This window comes from Taudactylus pleione, unplaced genomic scaffold (genome assembly GCF_031769625.1).
Source record: "Taudactylus pleione unplaced genomic scaffold, aTauple2 ptg000139l, whole genome shotgun sequence".
Taxonomy (NCBI): Eukaryota; Metazoa; Chordata; class Amphibia; order Anura; family Myobatrachidae; genus Taudactylus; species Taudactylus pleione.
Genome location: NW_028284541.1, coordinates 2,211,131 through 2,228,156, shown reverse-complemented (window position 1 = coordinate 2,228,156; position 17,026 = coordinate 2,211,131). Strand labels below are relative to the sequence as shown.

Below are 17,026 nucleotides of genomic sequence, written 5' to 3'. Positions count from 1 at the left end.
GCATCCAAAAGTACTGGTTAGACATTCACAAATTGATTAAGGATGTAGTTGACATTCAAGTCCTGAATACTCCTCTAATCACTCTTCTCTCTCGTCCTATTCCCAACATTTCACGTGCTCAACAAAAACGAACTAAACATATTTTGAATGCAGCCAAGTGCTTGATAGCCTCTCAATGGAGGTCAACTGCCCCCCCCCCTCTGTACTACCAACTATTAAAGCAATCTGGTCCACTTATAGAATGGAATGCATTTCCTCTGTTTTACATGATACTCCGATCATTTTGTTAAGGTCTGGTCCCCATGAACTGCACATTTCTCAGCTGAACTCCCATTGACAACAATTTAAAGCTTTCCTTGGATATTATATTATATCCAAAAAAATCCACTCTACAACTGACTGGCATTCCCCATTCTCCCCCCTCCTCATCCTATCCTAATCTCCCTCTTCTTTACTTCTAGTCCATTTCACCCTCACATATTCAATACATATTCTCTATAATACTTCATAGTGCCGTATGTTTATTGATCTTACTGTACTTGGAATTTACATGATTCCCTATGTTTATGTTAATACACTGTCGATGTTACTCATGGCAATGTTATACTATTTTCTGAATAAGAAGAACTTTCAATAAAAACATTAAAGAAAAAAAAAATAGATGTTCTTGACCAAATTCAATCATAAAAAAACCTGACAATTTCTGAGCGGTTTTTGGAAAAACAATTAGATGAAAAATATGAGAGGAGCGAAGGGATAATGTAAATTAACACCCCTCAGAGCCCCAGTGTGTACCTGGCAGCTGCTTAGAGTAGCAACTGATGGGAAGCAACTGATGGTTGCAATGTTCCAAATATTGATAGTGCAACTGCGATCTATCGATGACTAATAATTGATGTTAAGTGTTTCAAAAAATATCTATTATGCAGGTCATCTATAGTACAACTATTGGGCCTGTTTCTGAGTTGGGAATAAAGCAAGAAAGGGCAAGTAATGCCAGGTACACACTTGGCTGATGGATCGGCTCTCAGGCCTACCTGCCGTCTGACAGACTGATTTGGTGTATATGTAGGTGTGCATACACACTTTCAAACCGACCAATATATCTGGCCACAGGAACCAGTAGTGGCGTCATTGTTGGTGGTTCCTGAGGCCAGCATCTGGGTTGGTTATCCGTGCGCACAGGCATCTGCCATGCTACACGACTGACACGATATATCTGTGAATGACGTCGTTTACAGATATATTTTGGGTGTACACACTGGACCATGGAAAGGACGATATATCGTTTGTCGTTAACTAAATATCGGCCAGTGTAAACCCAGCATAATTGTCTACCTAGACCAGGGGTTCCCAACCACGGTCCTCAACGCACACTAACAGTCCAGGTTTTAGGGATAGCCATACTAGACCACAAGTGACTTAATTAGTACATCAGTTATTTTGATTTAACCATCTGTGCACAATCATGGATATCACTAAAACTAGGACTGCTAGTGTGCCTTGAGGACCGAGGTTGGGAATCACTGACCTAGACAAAAAATGTAGCAATGTATGGGGTGCAAATACATACTTGTAAATACAGGCTGCTGTTGCATGTAGCCCACAAATGCTGGGCAGCTTTATTTTCACACTGCAATTTAGATTTCAGTTTGGACACACCCCTCCCACATCTTTTTTTAATGTATTTTCTGTGGATCTGGCTTTTTTTATGTATTTTATGTGGAGCTGGCTTTTTTATGGAATGGTATTCGAAATGCCGACGGCTATTTAGCCAGGACCGGTATGAAATCACGCCGAATGTCAGCCTGGCGGATGTAATACTGACGTTGGAAGCTCAACAGGTCTAGATCCTGACACTGTAAGTATCTAATCTATCCCTAACCTTTCCCCCCTAACCCTCCTGTAGGAGTGCCTAAACTTAACCTCCCTCCAGGGGTGCCTAAAACTAATGCCCCCTCCCCACACCCTAAGCCTCCCGATGGGGTGCCTAAACCTAAACCCCCCCCGGGGGTGCCTAAACACTAACCTCCCCTTCCTCTAGCCTAACCCTCCCTGGGGGGTGCCTAACCCTGTCTCCCCGGGGTGCCCTAAACCTAACCCTCCCCCACGGCGGCTAGGAGGACGGGCGTCCTGGACTTACCTAGTTCGGGCCCGTGTCCTGCTGGATTCCGGCATCCGGATTTTGATATGTGTCGGTATCTCAACACCTTTCATGAATCCCTAGCCGGCATTCTGCCGTCGGGATTGTGACCGTCAGCCAGTCACATAAATACATACCATTTTTTTTGTATTTTATATGGATCTGGCCTTTTCAATATTAACATGGATCCTGCTTTCCTCGTATATGTATATATGTAGAATCGATGTAGCTTTCTCTATATATTTAGTATGAATTCAGATTTTCTGTTGTGTGAATTTACAGCAGTTTTCTCCTATATTTCTGTATATTTATGTTATATGATAGATTGATATGTTATTATAACACCCAACCCCACAGTCCAAACTTTAACAAATTATTTATTTTAAATGGGTTTACGCACCAATTGATGTCCCAACCCGCTGTAGCTCTGCCCACCCAATTCCCCCTTCCCCAAAGAGTTCCTGAACCTATTTTTCTAGAAAAATAGCACCAGCTGCATATATTGATAGATATTAATTTGGGGATTTTATATGCACTAGGGGAGTCTGTGAGGAGGTCAGCCCTGACCACAACAGTTTTTCCCCCGTATTCAATTAGGTGCAAGAATAGCAAAAATCCTGCGCCTGAATTTTTGCTATTCAATTAGGTGCTGGTTTTTTTCGCAGCCCCAGAGCACAACCAATTTTTCTTATAATCTATATTTTTAGGAAAAATTGTCGGGAATTGCTCTGGGACCCCTGCGGCACCCCCCTAATGACAAATTAGGCAAAGCAACTGGAAGTTTCCAATTAGCTTAGTCAGTAATTATTCACCTTCCGAAGAGGTGTCTTCTCCCCCCACTGCTGGGATCCGGTTTTCTGTGACTGTGTGTAGTATGTGTGAGTGTGTCACCCCCCCCTCTGCAGGCAGCAGCAGAGAGAACTACATCTGTCAGCAGCCACCTCCCCTCCCATCAGTCCCCTCGCCTCCCAGCTCCGGACCAGTACGTTTTTTTTTTCTTCTTACTCCGAGGATTTTTTATTATTGGACACGGCGGGTATCGGGAGCGCGCATACCCACGGTACTCTGTGTAGGGCCGGCTCCAGGGGTTGGAGCACCCTGTGCCGGCGCCCTCCAGAGCGCCCTATCTTCGCGTGTGGCCAAAAATGGGGGCATGGCCTAATTACCATAGGCCACATCCCCTACATGACGTTATTAGGGGGCGTGTCCACCTCCAAATAACATCAGGCTGGGGGGAGCCTCACTAGCTGGGCTTCCCCCTGCCCTCTCCCGTCACTAAATGGATGCCGCTCGCAGCATCCATTCAGAGTCTCCGGGGTCCGGCACCGCCGCGTCAGTGGTGGGTCCCCAACCTCCCGATTTAACCACCTGCGGGCCACTTTGGCCCACTGGTGGAACAGCGTGACAGTAATGTCCCGCTGAAATCGGGATGTTGGGGAGGGGTGTGCCCTCTATGGGTGGCACCCCTGTGGGATCGCTCAGGTCGAGATTTTTTGCAGTTCAAACTTGGCTCCAAATTGAATATGCCCTGATATATCTATTATTATAGCTGCATTTTCTTAATATAAAGTTCTCCATTAGATATTGTTCTTGGGAGACATCTTGTTACAAAGCTGAGTGAGGAGGATGGGCTGACACTATGAGGAGCTGTCTCAAACCCCATCAGCAGTGTACTGGGAGCAGCAGCACAATGACAGGATTGTGCCCATGGCAGTATCCGTGCTGCAAGCTGCCTCCCCTGCTGAGGTTCGAACCTTGTGCCTCTTCCTTAGGCCAAATCACAGAGCGGGGAGGGGCGGGACCGGGGTCTCCACGGCAACATGCCGTCGGCTCTGACCAATGAGGGCGGGGCTAGCGGCTACCGCTCTCTCTCTCTTCCTCCTGTGTCGGCAGCAGAGAGAGCGGGAGGAAGAGGTGACTGAGGCGGCGACCGGTCCCTGCTCGGTAGTTTGGCGGAGAACCAGCGCCCGTTCCCGGTTTTACAAGCGTGCCGTGACCCCTCCCGAGTGTATGCCGCACTCCCCGGATCCGGGCTGACACATCCTCGGTGAGTGAACTGGGGGCCGGGTGAGAAGCGTGAGACGTTATGAGGGGTGAGGGGGTCTCCGGTAGCTATCCGGTCCCCTGCGCCCAACGTTGTGTTTAAGTCGCTCTGTATGTGTGTAAAACCTCTCGGTGACGGGACGCACGGGCGTCTGTGGGAGACTGTAACAATAGGCTACAAAATGGCGCCGTCCCTCTCTCTAGTCATCGGGCAGCTATGCGGTGACGTCACCGGGAGAGGCTCCGCCCACTCAGCTCCCTGTTTCCTGCAGATGATAATCTCTGTGCTCGGTGCATTCTATGTGTGCCAGGGGGCAGCCTGGTGCTGGAGGTGGGGGGATATGTGTTGTCATGCAGAAAAGGGCACAGTAAGAAAGCTATAATGCATATAAGTTCCAGCATAAACACAACTGCATAGGTTTCAGAAGAAATGTACAGTCTCGGGGAGTATAACTATTAACAACAACAAAAACCTATGTGGGCTGTCTCTATCATGTGCAATGAGACACCCACCAACACTTCCAACTGCTTCGATGGATGGGCAGCACACGTTTGTAGCATGAAAAAAGAATTGAACCGAGTAGCACAAGCCAAACAGACTGGAGGAAATTCAATTATTAATCACAGCTGCAGCTCCTGTCTAAAGTGACTTTCGAGATATTCAATTGTTTTTTGGTGACCATCGTTATCCTGGACCTTGCACTCACAATGCTGGGGATTAGCTGCGTAAAGCGTCTGTTTCCGTCTAAAGCAGGGACGGGGAACCTCGGGCACAGGGGCCTTATAAGGCCCCCGGAATCATTTGGTCTGGCCCTCTGAGCTTTTTTTTTCTACTAGCCTCATCTGGCTAGCAGGGTGCCTAGAATGTAGAATGGCACCCTGCAGCCAGAATCTATGCAGCAGTGTCATCTGGAGCGCCCTTAGGACTCTTTAAGACTGTCACACCGCTGCCCTTACAGTTCCCCGGACCGGCATTGCTGTAATCACCAGGAATTGAGCCCCTGCCCCTGTGTGATGTCACAAGGAGGGGGCATGGCATGCACCGAGCCTGCAAAAAATGTTATATATATCCAAAATGGCCCTTGGCAGAAAAAAGGTTCCCCACCTCTGGTCTAAAGTGACAGTTGAGGCACCAAAAAGCCTGACTTTGGGCAGGTTTCTGTTCTCATCTCAGGAGGCTGTGAGCATAAATCTGTGATAAGTATTGGGTGCCCAAAATTCCAGTCACTTTAGACAGGAGCTGTGGCTGCGATAAACAATTTAACTCCCCTCCGTGTTTAGTTTAATGGCAGGACTGGGGGCATCCGGCATACAGTGGGTCTGAATTACTAGCAATATATAGCAGGATACTATGTATGTTGCCTAAAATGACTGCTTTTTACATTTCAGTATAAGGCAGACTGTAGAAAGTAGTGAATAAGATAAGTGTATTGATTTTTTTTTTTTTATTATTCTATAAAATGTATTTGTGGCCTACATAGGGTGTCCTGTATATAATGATGCATTTAACGGGGAAAAAAAAACAAGTTAAATGTGTCTGATAAGACACTTATGTGCATAGTTAGATGCATCCAGGTCTGCCGTGGTCACATGTGCCAGATTGATGTCAGGCGTACACTAGTGAGGTGATCCAATACTAAGAAAGGTGGATTCACAGGCGCTGATATGCTCTTTGTCCAGCAGCTACACAATAGGGCTAGTCAGGCCCTTACATATATAAAACAGAATAAGAAAAGGTGGTAGCGCTGAGATGGATGATGGAACACAGTATTCAATAAATGCAATTTTAATATTAAAAAAGGGCATGTGCAAAAAAACCAATAAAAACACTTGTGCCAGCATGGATCTCACCCACACGACTGTATGTATGGTAATGCCTGTTCCTATGTATACTATCCGGATCCCAAATTGGTCTATTGGAAATGAGTCACTCTCAATGTGGAAAAGGCCTAATGGGCATGTGCTTCTGTAATTGGTTCGGTAAGTTGGTTTAGGCTTGAGTAGGTAAGGTGGTGACAGTGTGATAAGTCACTGGTGGGTGAGGCCTTGATAAAGCTGCCACGTTTAGACAGCGAAACGCATCAGTTGACTCATTTCCAATCGACCAATTTTGGATCCGGATAGTATACATAGGAACAGGCATTACCATACAGACAGTCGTGTGGGTGAGATCCATGCTGGCACAAGTGTTTTTATTGTTTTGTTCTTTGCATATGCCCTTTTTTAATATTAAAATTGCATTTATTGAATACTGTGATCTACCATCCATCTCAGCGCTACCACCTTTTCGTACTCTAAGTGAACTTGCATTCACAGCTGTGTATGGGTAGCACAAGATGCAGCTATTAGATGTGAAAATTCCATGTGTGGTTAAAGCTTAAGTACAGCTTTTAGACTATTTTTCTTATAGTGTATGAATCTGCTTATTATCTTAGCAGTACAGTATTGATTTATTAGAAGGACTCCTACACATGTGGCCTTACCATGGGTAAGTGCAATGGAAATCTTCACTTGGCTTCAGTGCTAAGAACAAGTGTAACTCACTCTCTGCATGTACAATAAAGAAAGTAGAGGACTAGTCCAACTTGTCCTCAGTACAATAGGTAATTAAAAAAAAAAGTACCATACCCGTTGCCTAAACCTAAGTCCCCCAGGGGTGGGGGGGTGCCTATCCCTAAGTCCCCTCCCCTCGGGAGCCCTAAACCTAACCCTCCCCCCAAAGATCTCCAGAACTGAGGAGTTGAGGATTCTAATACTCTGGTCTCCCCCAGCTTGTGTGAAATACAAACATGTATCCTCTCTTGTAATGTGGTAAGTATTCTAGTTTTCAAAATCATATGCTTTGCTGGGCTACCATCTTATTCCTACACATTGTATGTGTTTCATTCAAGATGGTGAAAAATTAGAAAGAAAAGAAAAAAAAAAATAAGGCAAGCCATATATTATTTTTAAGTGCACTTTTTGTTATGAGATCCTGTGTGTAGAATCCTGACTTCTGTTATTTTGAAAAGGTGAACTTTCGGCCATTTTAGGTAGATTTTATTTGCTGCATCCACGGTAGTATTCTCTAAACATTGAAGGTATAATTTGTGTGGGTACCGCATAAAAAAGTACTGATGTTGGCATGTGACCAGCCCAAAAAAGTGCCACAATAGACTCAGTACAGAATAATAATAATTTTATTTATATAGCGCTTTTCTCCCGTGGGACTCAGTCGGCTGCTAAGAGGTTAAAGTAAGAACAGAAAATTGTATAGCCGCAATGCAAATAAATTATGCACAATCAGCTGGAGAAGGTATCTGCCAATGAGACATCTAGCTAATGCTGCTGATCGTCATTAGTGTTATATAGCACCAGGGGGCAAGCACTTGCAAGAAAGGCTGCTCCTCTGACCTAACAGTAACATTAATAAGACCATTCCCTTACTGTACTCAAATCCAATTAAACTTGCTTAAGCGTAAGGAATGATTAGAAAAAAAAAAGCATATGTAAAATTTTAAATGAGCCACATAGACTAGAGTTGGTCATTTTGTGAACCGAGAAAATATGATGAAAATGCAGTCTTCACAATTTACTAGGTCCATCAATGGATCATGAAGCACTTCCAGTGATGTCACTGAAATACTGAGGGGTAAATGTAAAAGCCTGCGGACTGCAGGCAGCGGCGAGTTCCGTGAGAGACTGCCCGATGTTTTAAAGCAGCAGTCATTTAAAATCAACCTGATTTTGCCTATTAAATGACTGCTACTTTAAAACAACGGGCAGTCTCTCATGGAACTCGCCCTGTCACCGGCAGCCTATTACATTTACCCGTGAGCATTAGTTCATCCTATGATGACTGCCTCCACTCTATATAGGCGGAGTACTAAACCAGGGACATGTACACTAAATTCTGTACTGGGTTATTGCTCGTTCAGTCACCTTGTTACAGAAGATGAATACATATCATACATCTCATTGATAATAGTTTATTGTGCAGTGTTTTCTGTTGGATGTGAGTGCTGTGGCAGAAAGGCTGCTTGTCATAGCTGGAATCCCCATTTTAGCAGAGCTATCTTGATAGCATCCATGCAGTTTCCCTGCCTGCATAGAGCTTGCCTGTCTGAGAGTGGAGGGAGCTTTTAGTGCAAATCCTGGTCATGGGATGTCTTTTTCGAATAGGGGGAAGTTGTGGAGTGTATATTTTTAGTATCCCCCCCCCCCCCCCAGCAGACTTAAGGGGCACATCCACTAGCAGACTGTGAAAAGACTGCACAATTACGAAATTGTAATTGTGTGGTCGTTTCACAGTCTGCTGTGCCTACACTGAACGCTCAGTCGTTCAGTGTAGGCGCCCTCCCTCATCCCGGAACATGGGCAATCTGTTGTTATGGGCAGATTGACCAGCATGTTCAGGCAATGAAAGATGTCAAAAACAACCAGCGGGAGCGCTCATCGCTGGTCGTTTGACGTTCTCATGGCTGATTTGTGAGCGTTTAATTAACAATATTATCGTTCAGTCGCTCATTTTAATCAGGTAGTGGATACCCACCTTTACTGTCCAGTAACACAATTGAAAGACTGCACCCAGCATCTAACGTCTGATAACCTAGAGCAGACCTGGCAAACCTGTGGCTCTCCAGCTGTTGTGAAACTACACATCCCAGCATGCCCTGCCACAGTTTTAGTATTCCCTAATAGCAAAACTGAAGCAGTGCATGCTGGGACTTGTAGTTTTACAACAGCTGGGAGTGCCACAGGTTGGCCATTCCTGACACAGAGCAATAGCTTGCAGTTAGCTTCATGGCAAATGTTAATACAATATGAAATCTATCCAGTTTTGTCACTTTATGAAAACCTTTACATTTATATCTGAATGTTTATTTAAGGCAACTTGCATTTTAGGTAAAATGACCCTCAAAAGATCTCGGGGCTGCAACAGCCTGATTATAATTTAATTGTTTTATGTTTTTGTAACAGGTATACAGAAATGTCCCTGGTGGTATAGTTTGGAGCCGCCAAATTATTGCTCAAGGTATATGTCACAGTAACCAATGCACAACCACAATGTTGTCACGCTTCTTTTTCCATTATGTGGCACCAGGGGGAAAAAAATCATTTTATCAACATTTCATCAGAATAATGGGTACATATCCTAGCATCCAAGAATTGTGATTAAACATAACAAAAGCCTCTAATTGAGTCCAGTACAAATATATTTGCAAAGGCTACTTGGATATTGTGATTTGCGTGCCCTGATAAACTTGTGCACAGGTTCAGTATAATGTGGGCAGAATAGCATGACTCACAGCAAGGTAATGTTTGGATTACAACCATTAATGTATAGAAGCTACCATCAAAACTGACCCTCTGCTGTGTAAATAGAATTCTGTTCAATCACACATTAGTCTTTAGTGTTTTGTGTTGTACAGGTTCAATACATGGCCTGAGATTTTCCACAGGGACATCTATGTGATGCAACATTTTTTTTTTTTTTTTTATAATGTATATTTCCAAGGAAGAGTAGACATGTAGCCCGATGTATACAATATACTTCAAATAATTCATGCCTGCCCTATATAATTACCACACTTGTAAGAAGTGGCAAATATATTCCTTTTTTTCGCTTGCACAAGTCATGCGACTGCTAAAGAACCAATTAAATCCCCCCCCCCCCCCCCAAAAAAAAGAGCAACCATCCCTGGGCTTCTAGTGACTTGGTGCTGTTGTGCTTAAATACAGGGACAAACAATGTAGGGTTCCTTGAGCACAACCAGCATCGGGCTAGTCAGGACCAGCCCTGTTTGCCAAAATACGGGGGACATACTACGTAGGGGTCACCCGCACTTCACGCAACGAGCACTGGGATCTGATCCGGTTCTGGAAATACAGGGGAAAAAATTTGTAGGGTCCCCCTGTATTATCCAGGACCAGCACCAGACTTTTTCTAGCTCGGGGATAATGCCACAGCCAGGGTAGTCCTTTCACCGGGCCCCCCCAGCCGAACCATTAACCCTGACCGCTAGCCAGCCCAGGCTGGGGAACTGGGGACCCCCCCTAATAAATGGGTTCCCCTCTCCAGAGCACCCCAAGCCTAGGCTGATAGCCCGGGCATTCCCCGGCACCCCTGGGGCGGTGGGTGCCGGGTTGATAGTGTAGTACATTCCAAAGAGTTACAAATATTGTCTTTTGCTGTGTAACTACAGAGCCCAGCAAGCCTCCCCCCGCATGCTGGTACTTGGAGAACCTCAAGTACCAGCATGCGGGCATTACGGGCCCATTGGTACCTGTAGTTACACAGCAAAAGCACTTCCCTGTTCACACAATTGCACACAGAATAGACCACATCATTGATAAAAACATTCATGTCATCAGTTTAGGGAAATACTCTTTTTTTTTTTTTTTTTTTTTAAAGTATATTTTAGTGCCTTTAAGGTGAAAGTTAACCTGAAAAATGTGGTGTTTAAGGAGGTAAGCTATACAAAAACTTGCCTTCTAATATTGATGACTGCAGCCTATCTATTCCCGAAGATCCAGTGAGGTCACTGAGAGATGAGGCATTTGTACCTCTGTGCTTTCACCAGGTCCTAATGAGTGGATAGGCTGACTTGGTTCCGTTCACAGAATGGCTGCATATGCTGGGTGGAGGTAATGCTCATTTGGCAGAGGGCAAAATCCAAATGGAAAATACTGCATCCGAATATTATACATATAAAGTATTATAAGTAATGTTACTAATTGCTGAAGAAATTGAATGTATTTGATGAACACACAATTCTATAGTGTTCTAATAACATTCATAAATATTCACTGCTGTTTGTAACTCGATATCAGTGCCTGGGTTCTGATAATGTTAACTTTGACTTTATGCTAGGAGGTCTCCAACTCCAAGTTTACATTTCTTCTATTATGTATCAATTAATCACCCTTTGTGTGTGTTGGTTTTTTTTTTGTTTTTTTTATTCCGACATATGCTATGACCAAGGAATATTGCACTAACTGGTATATTTTCGTTTTCTGTGCAGTGCAGAGTTAAGACTCTGGCGTTTCCCGATGCCTTATCATTTAAAAACGCTTCTCATTTGAGGACCATCCATAGTGCTTAATTGTGCAGTGGATCAAGAATTTCTAAAGCATCAGTGCATTCTCCAGTGCAGACTATATTTGTCATTGGCCTAGAAATGGACAGGACCAAAGTTGTATGCCACTTTTCTATACTACAATGTGACGCAGTACACACACGAAGAAAACATTGTAATTGCCTTCTCAAGAGGTATACGTTTATTTTAGAAATTAAGTGGTTGTGATTTGCATTGACAGCCTGTCTTTATTTATGCTGCGGAGCCATGCAACTTTCATTTATTTTTTCGTGCCAATGTTAGGACTCGTATTTGTGTATCGCGTGTGTTATATCCCCAGCTACGTTTTGTTACTTGATGTGATAGTTCATTAGCCTGTCATGGGCTATCAATCCTCTTAAAGTGTTCGTTTTTGTTTTCTTTTTTTTATTTTGGGGGGGTTCTTCTTGCTTTTTCATTCATGCTTCTGTTCCTTTCTTACCCCCTTTCATAGGACACAATGTTTACTCGAGGAATTAAGAGAAAGTGCTTTGATCCAGAGGAAATCGATGAGTCAGTGTCTGACTTGAAAGCTCTGCCTTCTTACACTCTAGAACGCCAGTCGTTGTTGGACATGTCGCTAGTGAAGCTTCAGCTGTGCCACATGTTGGTGGAACCTAACCTCTGTCGTTCAGTGCTCATTGCCAACACCGTCAGGCAGATACAGGAGGAAATGACTCAAGACGGCAGCTGGCAGATCTTTGAACAACAAAGCAATCCTCCTTTGGACCGTCTAGTTTCCACGGAAATTCTCTGTCGATCCTCTAAGGAGCAAGATGAAGAAAAACCCATCGATGACAGCTACATCACCTACAGTGAAGAATTGGAAGTGCAAGAGACGGAGGAGGTTTCAGAATTACCGACTGTTGCTTCGGTAAAAGGTTTACAGAACTCCTCAGCCACCTTCTGGGAGATTGAAAACCCACAGGAAAATAGGGCAAACATTCAAAAATCTATAGACCACATTTTCGAAACCTTGGAAAATAGAAACGCAAACTCCATGGATGACTTGTTTTCTGAAGTTGATACTTCTTACTATGACCTTGATACGGTACTGACAGGGATGATGGGCAATTCAAAATTAGGCCATTGTGACATGCTCGAAACTTTATCTTCTCAAGCCGCTGCACCCACCCACTGCAAGGCAGAGCTCAATGAGATTGATCATATTGTAGAGATTCTTGTGGAATCCTGAAGACCTCTTTCATTATGTAGAAAGAAAAAGTTCTTCAACTATACTTTGGGTAATCTGTAAATGACACAACCAATAGCTCTCATTTAGCATGTTACATTAGATCAATGTTCCAGCCACCTTAGAAGTATCAGTTAGGTTAAGTTTACATTCATTAAAAACTCAAAAATATGACTAGGCATTCAGTGATGACTTCAGTCCATGCTATGCCACCTCTTTAGTACAGGCTGTTTCTGATTAACAAAATCCCATCATTAGTGAGGATGTATTGGCTACTCAGGTCACTATGATGGGAGTAGCGTTAATAATTAAGAAACCTAAATAGCTTGTTCTTGAAATTGAACAAAAAAATTCAAAAACTTTAAAAGTGACAGGAAATTGCTCAATGCAGTGAATAATGTAGTTGCCACGAACAACTGTTGACGCAGGCAGCCATGTTTACTAAGGTACGACTTTTTATAAAATAATATGCTCATTGCACTGACATGTTCTTTTCAATATGGTGCATAATAGTAAACCCCATACAGTGATATACTGAACGGCCAAACTGCATTCAATCAATAACTTGACAACTTAAACGGTTACTTGTTTTCATTCCATATATAAGCCATACTTGGGGAACGACTATAAAAGTATTCTTATTCCAACAAGGAGAAAGTATTGAGACTATTTTATGTATATCTGTGTATGTTAACTCTTTTTAGGACTACACTAATCTGAAGTATTTATTTTTATACAGAGCCTGTACTTTTTTGTATGAATGCAATATTTATAGCTTTTATTAAATTTATCCCTTTCCCTCCAACATTACATCTTGGGTATGGGCAAACTTTCTGCTATAATTGAACTACAACTGGTATAAAATTGTGGTTAAAATAGTCGCCCTTCCCTTTTGTTAGTTATATTGTACAAATCGTACTAATATTATTACTTACATTAAGTTGCCGAAGAGAATAACAGACTTTGCCCAGACTGGATTTCTCTATACAGTTTATTATTGTTTTTTTGTGCGTTTTAATTAATGGTTCCGTTGTAGAGGTCGGCAGTCACCTATTTAAATATTTGTTATATTGCAAGCTATACGTTTTCCATGTGCCACTGTTCTCTTGGCATATATATGTAACTCTCTTCCATCCATCTATTGTGCATATACCAATAATTTCTAGTTTACACATTCAACCTTTGGGACTTTACATATAGTAGATGAATTCAGACTTCTACATAACACATACTTATGCATTCGTTCTAGAGTGTATTCACCATCCTAGTTCCTAAGGATCTCATATATATCTATCTCTATCTCTTTAATGTTTTGCTTTTTTTTTTTGTGGCAAGGAAGTACTTTCAGCAAAATGTTCTTTGAATTTTTCACCTCAATTGTAAGAGGTGCGCTGGAAAATCTGCTATGTTGGGGTAACGTACTTACCGGTGATGCGTGCAGCCACACATCACAGGTGCACATTGCTGGTGATTGACTTCCCCCACCTATTTGCCCTTTGACTTTAAAATAATCCATACATAAACATCTGTGGTCAATTTTTCACACACTATCTATTGAGAAAAGAAGTATCTTTCATCTAAATCTTCATGCTCAGAGCAATATACCCTAATTTATGAGGTGGGCTTATGCTTCTTGTTAGATTATAGAATTAGTCGTCTAGTACTCTGAAATCTTAGCTGCTGGGGCTTAAGGTGCATACACACTAGACGATATGCTCCCTGAGCGATATCGTCTAGTGTTTCCCCCGGCAGGCTGTGCTCAATGTCGTTTATGACATTGAGCACAGCCGCTGAACGATATCATTAACGATATCGTTCAGCGCCGGGCTCTCTCACCCATTCCCTGACATGCAGCAACCTGACGAGATCGTCAGGTTGGCCTGCATGTCAGCCCGATGAACGATGATGACGAACGACCCGCGGGAACGCGCGTCGTCGTCATCGTTCATCTTTTTGGGCTTAAAAATGGACGATAAAGTGGACGACTGAACGATAACGATATCGTTATCGTTCAGTCGTCCACTTTAATCGCCCAGTGTGTACGCACCATTACAGTAGCACTCTCGAGTACAGGTTAAGGTTAAACTGAGCTATGCCTTCTCCTTAGTGAAGCCTTAGAACAACTTGCTGAAATCGTTTCTCCTAGGGTCCAGCACTGGTGTAGTACAGCTGCAGTAAAAGCCAGTATTGCACGTACAGCCTATGAGGTTGGTGACTGCTGGAAGCTACAAGCAGGGAGCTAACCAAGAGCGCTGAATGTGGCCCGCTGCTCGATTTGTCCTTCCCGTGTATGTTTTTCTTTTCTTTTCCTCCACTGTCAAGAACATGTATATTAATCCAAACAGTATTTTGAGTGAAACTCGATAACTTGGGGTATATTTACTAAAGTGCGGGTTTTTCGAATTGGAGATGTTGCCCATTGCAACCAATTAGATTCTAGTAATTATCTTCTAGAAGGTGCTAGATAAATGTGAAGTAGAATCTGATTGGTTGCTATGGGCAACGTCTCCACTTCTAATAACTTGCACTATAGTAAATATTCCCCCTAGTCTCGGACACAATAACATGCAGCTATGTTTTGTTTACCTCCAAAATAAGGCTACGTGGCAGGGAATTATCAAGGTGCCTTAGTCTTCCGTACTATGTAAAGCCAGACATTAATCCAGTATCCGTCCATGAAATCTTGCAACTTAGCATATTTCTTTATTTTTTTGTAATGCAAGTAACTGTTTAGTATTCCATTTATGGTATGTGCACTTGGTCCTGGTCTGTCTGTATGTGTGCATGCATATGTATGTGCAATATAATTACATACCAATTATGTATGTAACTATATTGATTTTTTTTTTTTTTTGTACAAATAACTTGCTTGTAATGTGCATACATTTTTGCAGTGAATGTAGTTTAACTGTATGTTTAAGTATAACAGTTTTGTAATAAAGACCTTTCTCTGATCTTCTGTAACATTTATTCTTATACCTAAAATGTGTGGTTTGTTTTTTTTTTTCTTTCCCCAAGATTAAATATTTTGACCAGTTGGCTGATCTCCTACAACTGGTAATGTCAGTCCCCCTGTGTCCATTGTGGCATCCAGAGCAGGTGGTGCTTTTTACTCCTTTCTTTCTGTGAACTACTAAGTCCGACTTGCCTCCAATTTATATTACAACGGAGGGGAGGGATCCAATTCAAAGTGATGTTTCGCGGCTGGGCACATATTAACCATATATACGGCAGGGCTGACATCGCAAGCGGTCCAGTTTTCCAGTCATCCATAGAGGTGCGAGGAACACCTGCAGTGCTGGCAGGCACGATGCGCTGTTCTGGAGTGGCACATTGCGTCCTTCACACTGACTTGAACTCCCCCCCCCCCCCCCCCCCCCTAAACATCTGTGCAGTGGAAGTGTTCACATGACTTCCATTATAGTATTGCCCAAGTAAGCTGTACGGCACTCATAGGAGATACGGGCGTTCCGGCTGATACACATGTCAGCCGGACAACGCTCCCCGCCGGATGGAGACGTCAGTCTCATCAGACTGGGTGAACGGCATTGTCTGCATTCAGCACTGACCCGGGAGCGAGCCACAGCACCATCAGAACGGCTTCATACATCCACTGCTCATGCTGCATTGGTAAGTAGCGTCACACTATACTTGGGCAATACTATAATGGAATTCACGTGAACACTTCCACTGCACATTAACAGAGACATTGTTGCACATTTTCAGAAAAGTATTTACAATTTATCACTGTCTTGGCAGCAAATTTGGAACAGTATCAACAATTCCATACTAGAGGATTCATCTTTGGATTATTCATTTATGCTATTGGGACCTTCAGCATTTTGTATTTTTTCTCCCTCCCTAGGAAGGGTTGTCATTTTACAATTGTGTTTGCTAGGATTCCCAATGAGCTTATGCTAACATGTTTTAAATGTTTAATGCATGGGTCCCAGCATCATCTAAATGTTAGTATTATACCACTGGTGTAATACATTGTCTATACCTTTACTATAAACATGTGTATGTATTGAGTACATATTGTGATAGATATAGCGTAGTTCCTTGTATATACTGTATTTCTTGGGGGGGGGGAAGGTTACAAAGCATCAGACAGTGTTGGAGTGGGACACAGCAGCAGATAATGACATCTGTCTCCTCCCCTACATCTCGGCTGGCTCCCATTTTAGACGAGGGCCTGATGCAGATTTGGGAATCCAGTACAGCTGGATACACACTTATACAATATCGGCCTGGTTTGTCGTTTCCAGGCAAATCTGAACGTCAAATTAGGCATATATCGTTATGTGAGTATGCCCATAAGTGGATTGCCTGTCATTTACAGCATTTTTTTTTATTTATTGCGCACCCACAGCGGCTCTTTGAGCAAACAGCGCTGGGACTAAGGAATGAGTGTTTGAACCTGCCTGCACCCTTCCACAACCTCTGGTCACGAGTTAGAGACCCCGGCGTGACCTTACCTGGAAGGGCTCTGTGACACATACCACCTGCTGCTTAGCTCAGTCAGTTACTGCACCGAGTACACAGGCTGTG

At 43.1% G+C, this 17,026-nt stretch overlaps 1 protein-coding gene across 4 annotated transcripts; it reads left to right on the top strand.

Moving 5' to 3' along the window:
- The first annotated feature begins 3,986 nt into the window (after positions 1 to 3,986).
- On the top strand, positions 3,987 to 15,423 carry CDCA4 (cell division cycle associated 4). Of its 4 annotated transcripts, none has more exons than XM_088473756.1 (4): positions 3,987 to 4,190; positions 9,146 to 9,200; positions 11,196 to 11,438; positions 11,738 to 15,423. In XM_088473756.1, the coding sequence occupies exon 4, from the start codon at positions 11,744 to 11,746 to the stop codon at positions 12,476 to 12,478; it is 735 nt and encodes a 244-aa protein (XP_088329882.1). In that variant the 5' UTR covers positions 3,987 to 4,190; positions 9,146 to 9,200; positions 11,196 to 11,438; positions 11,738 to 11,743; the 3' UTR covers positions 12,479 to 15,423. The 4 variants fall into 4 exon arrangements, with proteins under 4 accessions (XP_088329882.1, XP_088329879.1, XP_088329881.1 ...); XM_088473753.1 differs by having other exon boundaries at positions 11,191 to 11,438; XM_088473755.1 differs by lacking the exon at positions 9,146 to 9,200 and having other exon boundaries at positions 11,191 to 11,438.
- Positions 15,424 to 17,026: the final 1,603 nt, after the last annotated feature.

Excerpts from the sequence above, each read along its gene's own strand:
- CDCA4 (XM_088473755.1), top strand. The coding sequence starts at position 11,744 with ATGTTTACTCGAGGAATTAAGAGAAAGTGCTTTGATCCAGAGGAAATC.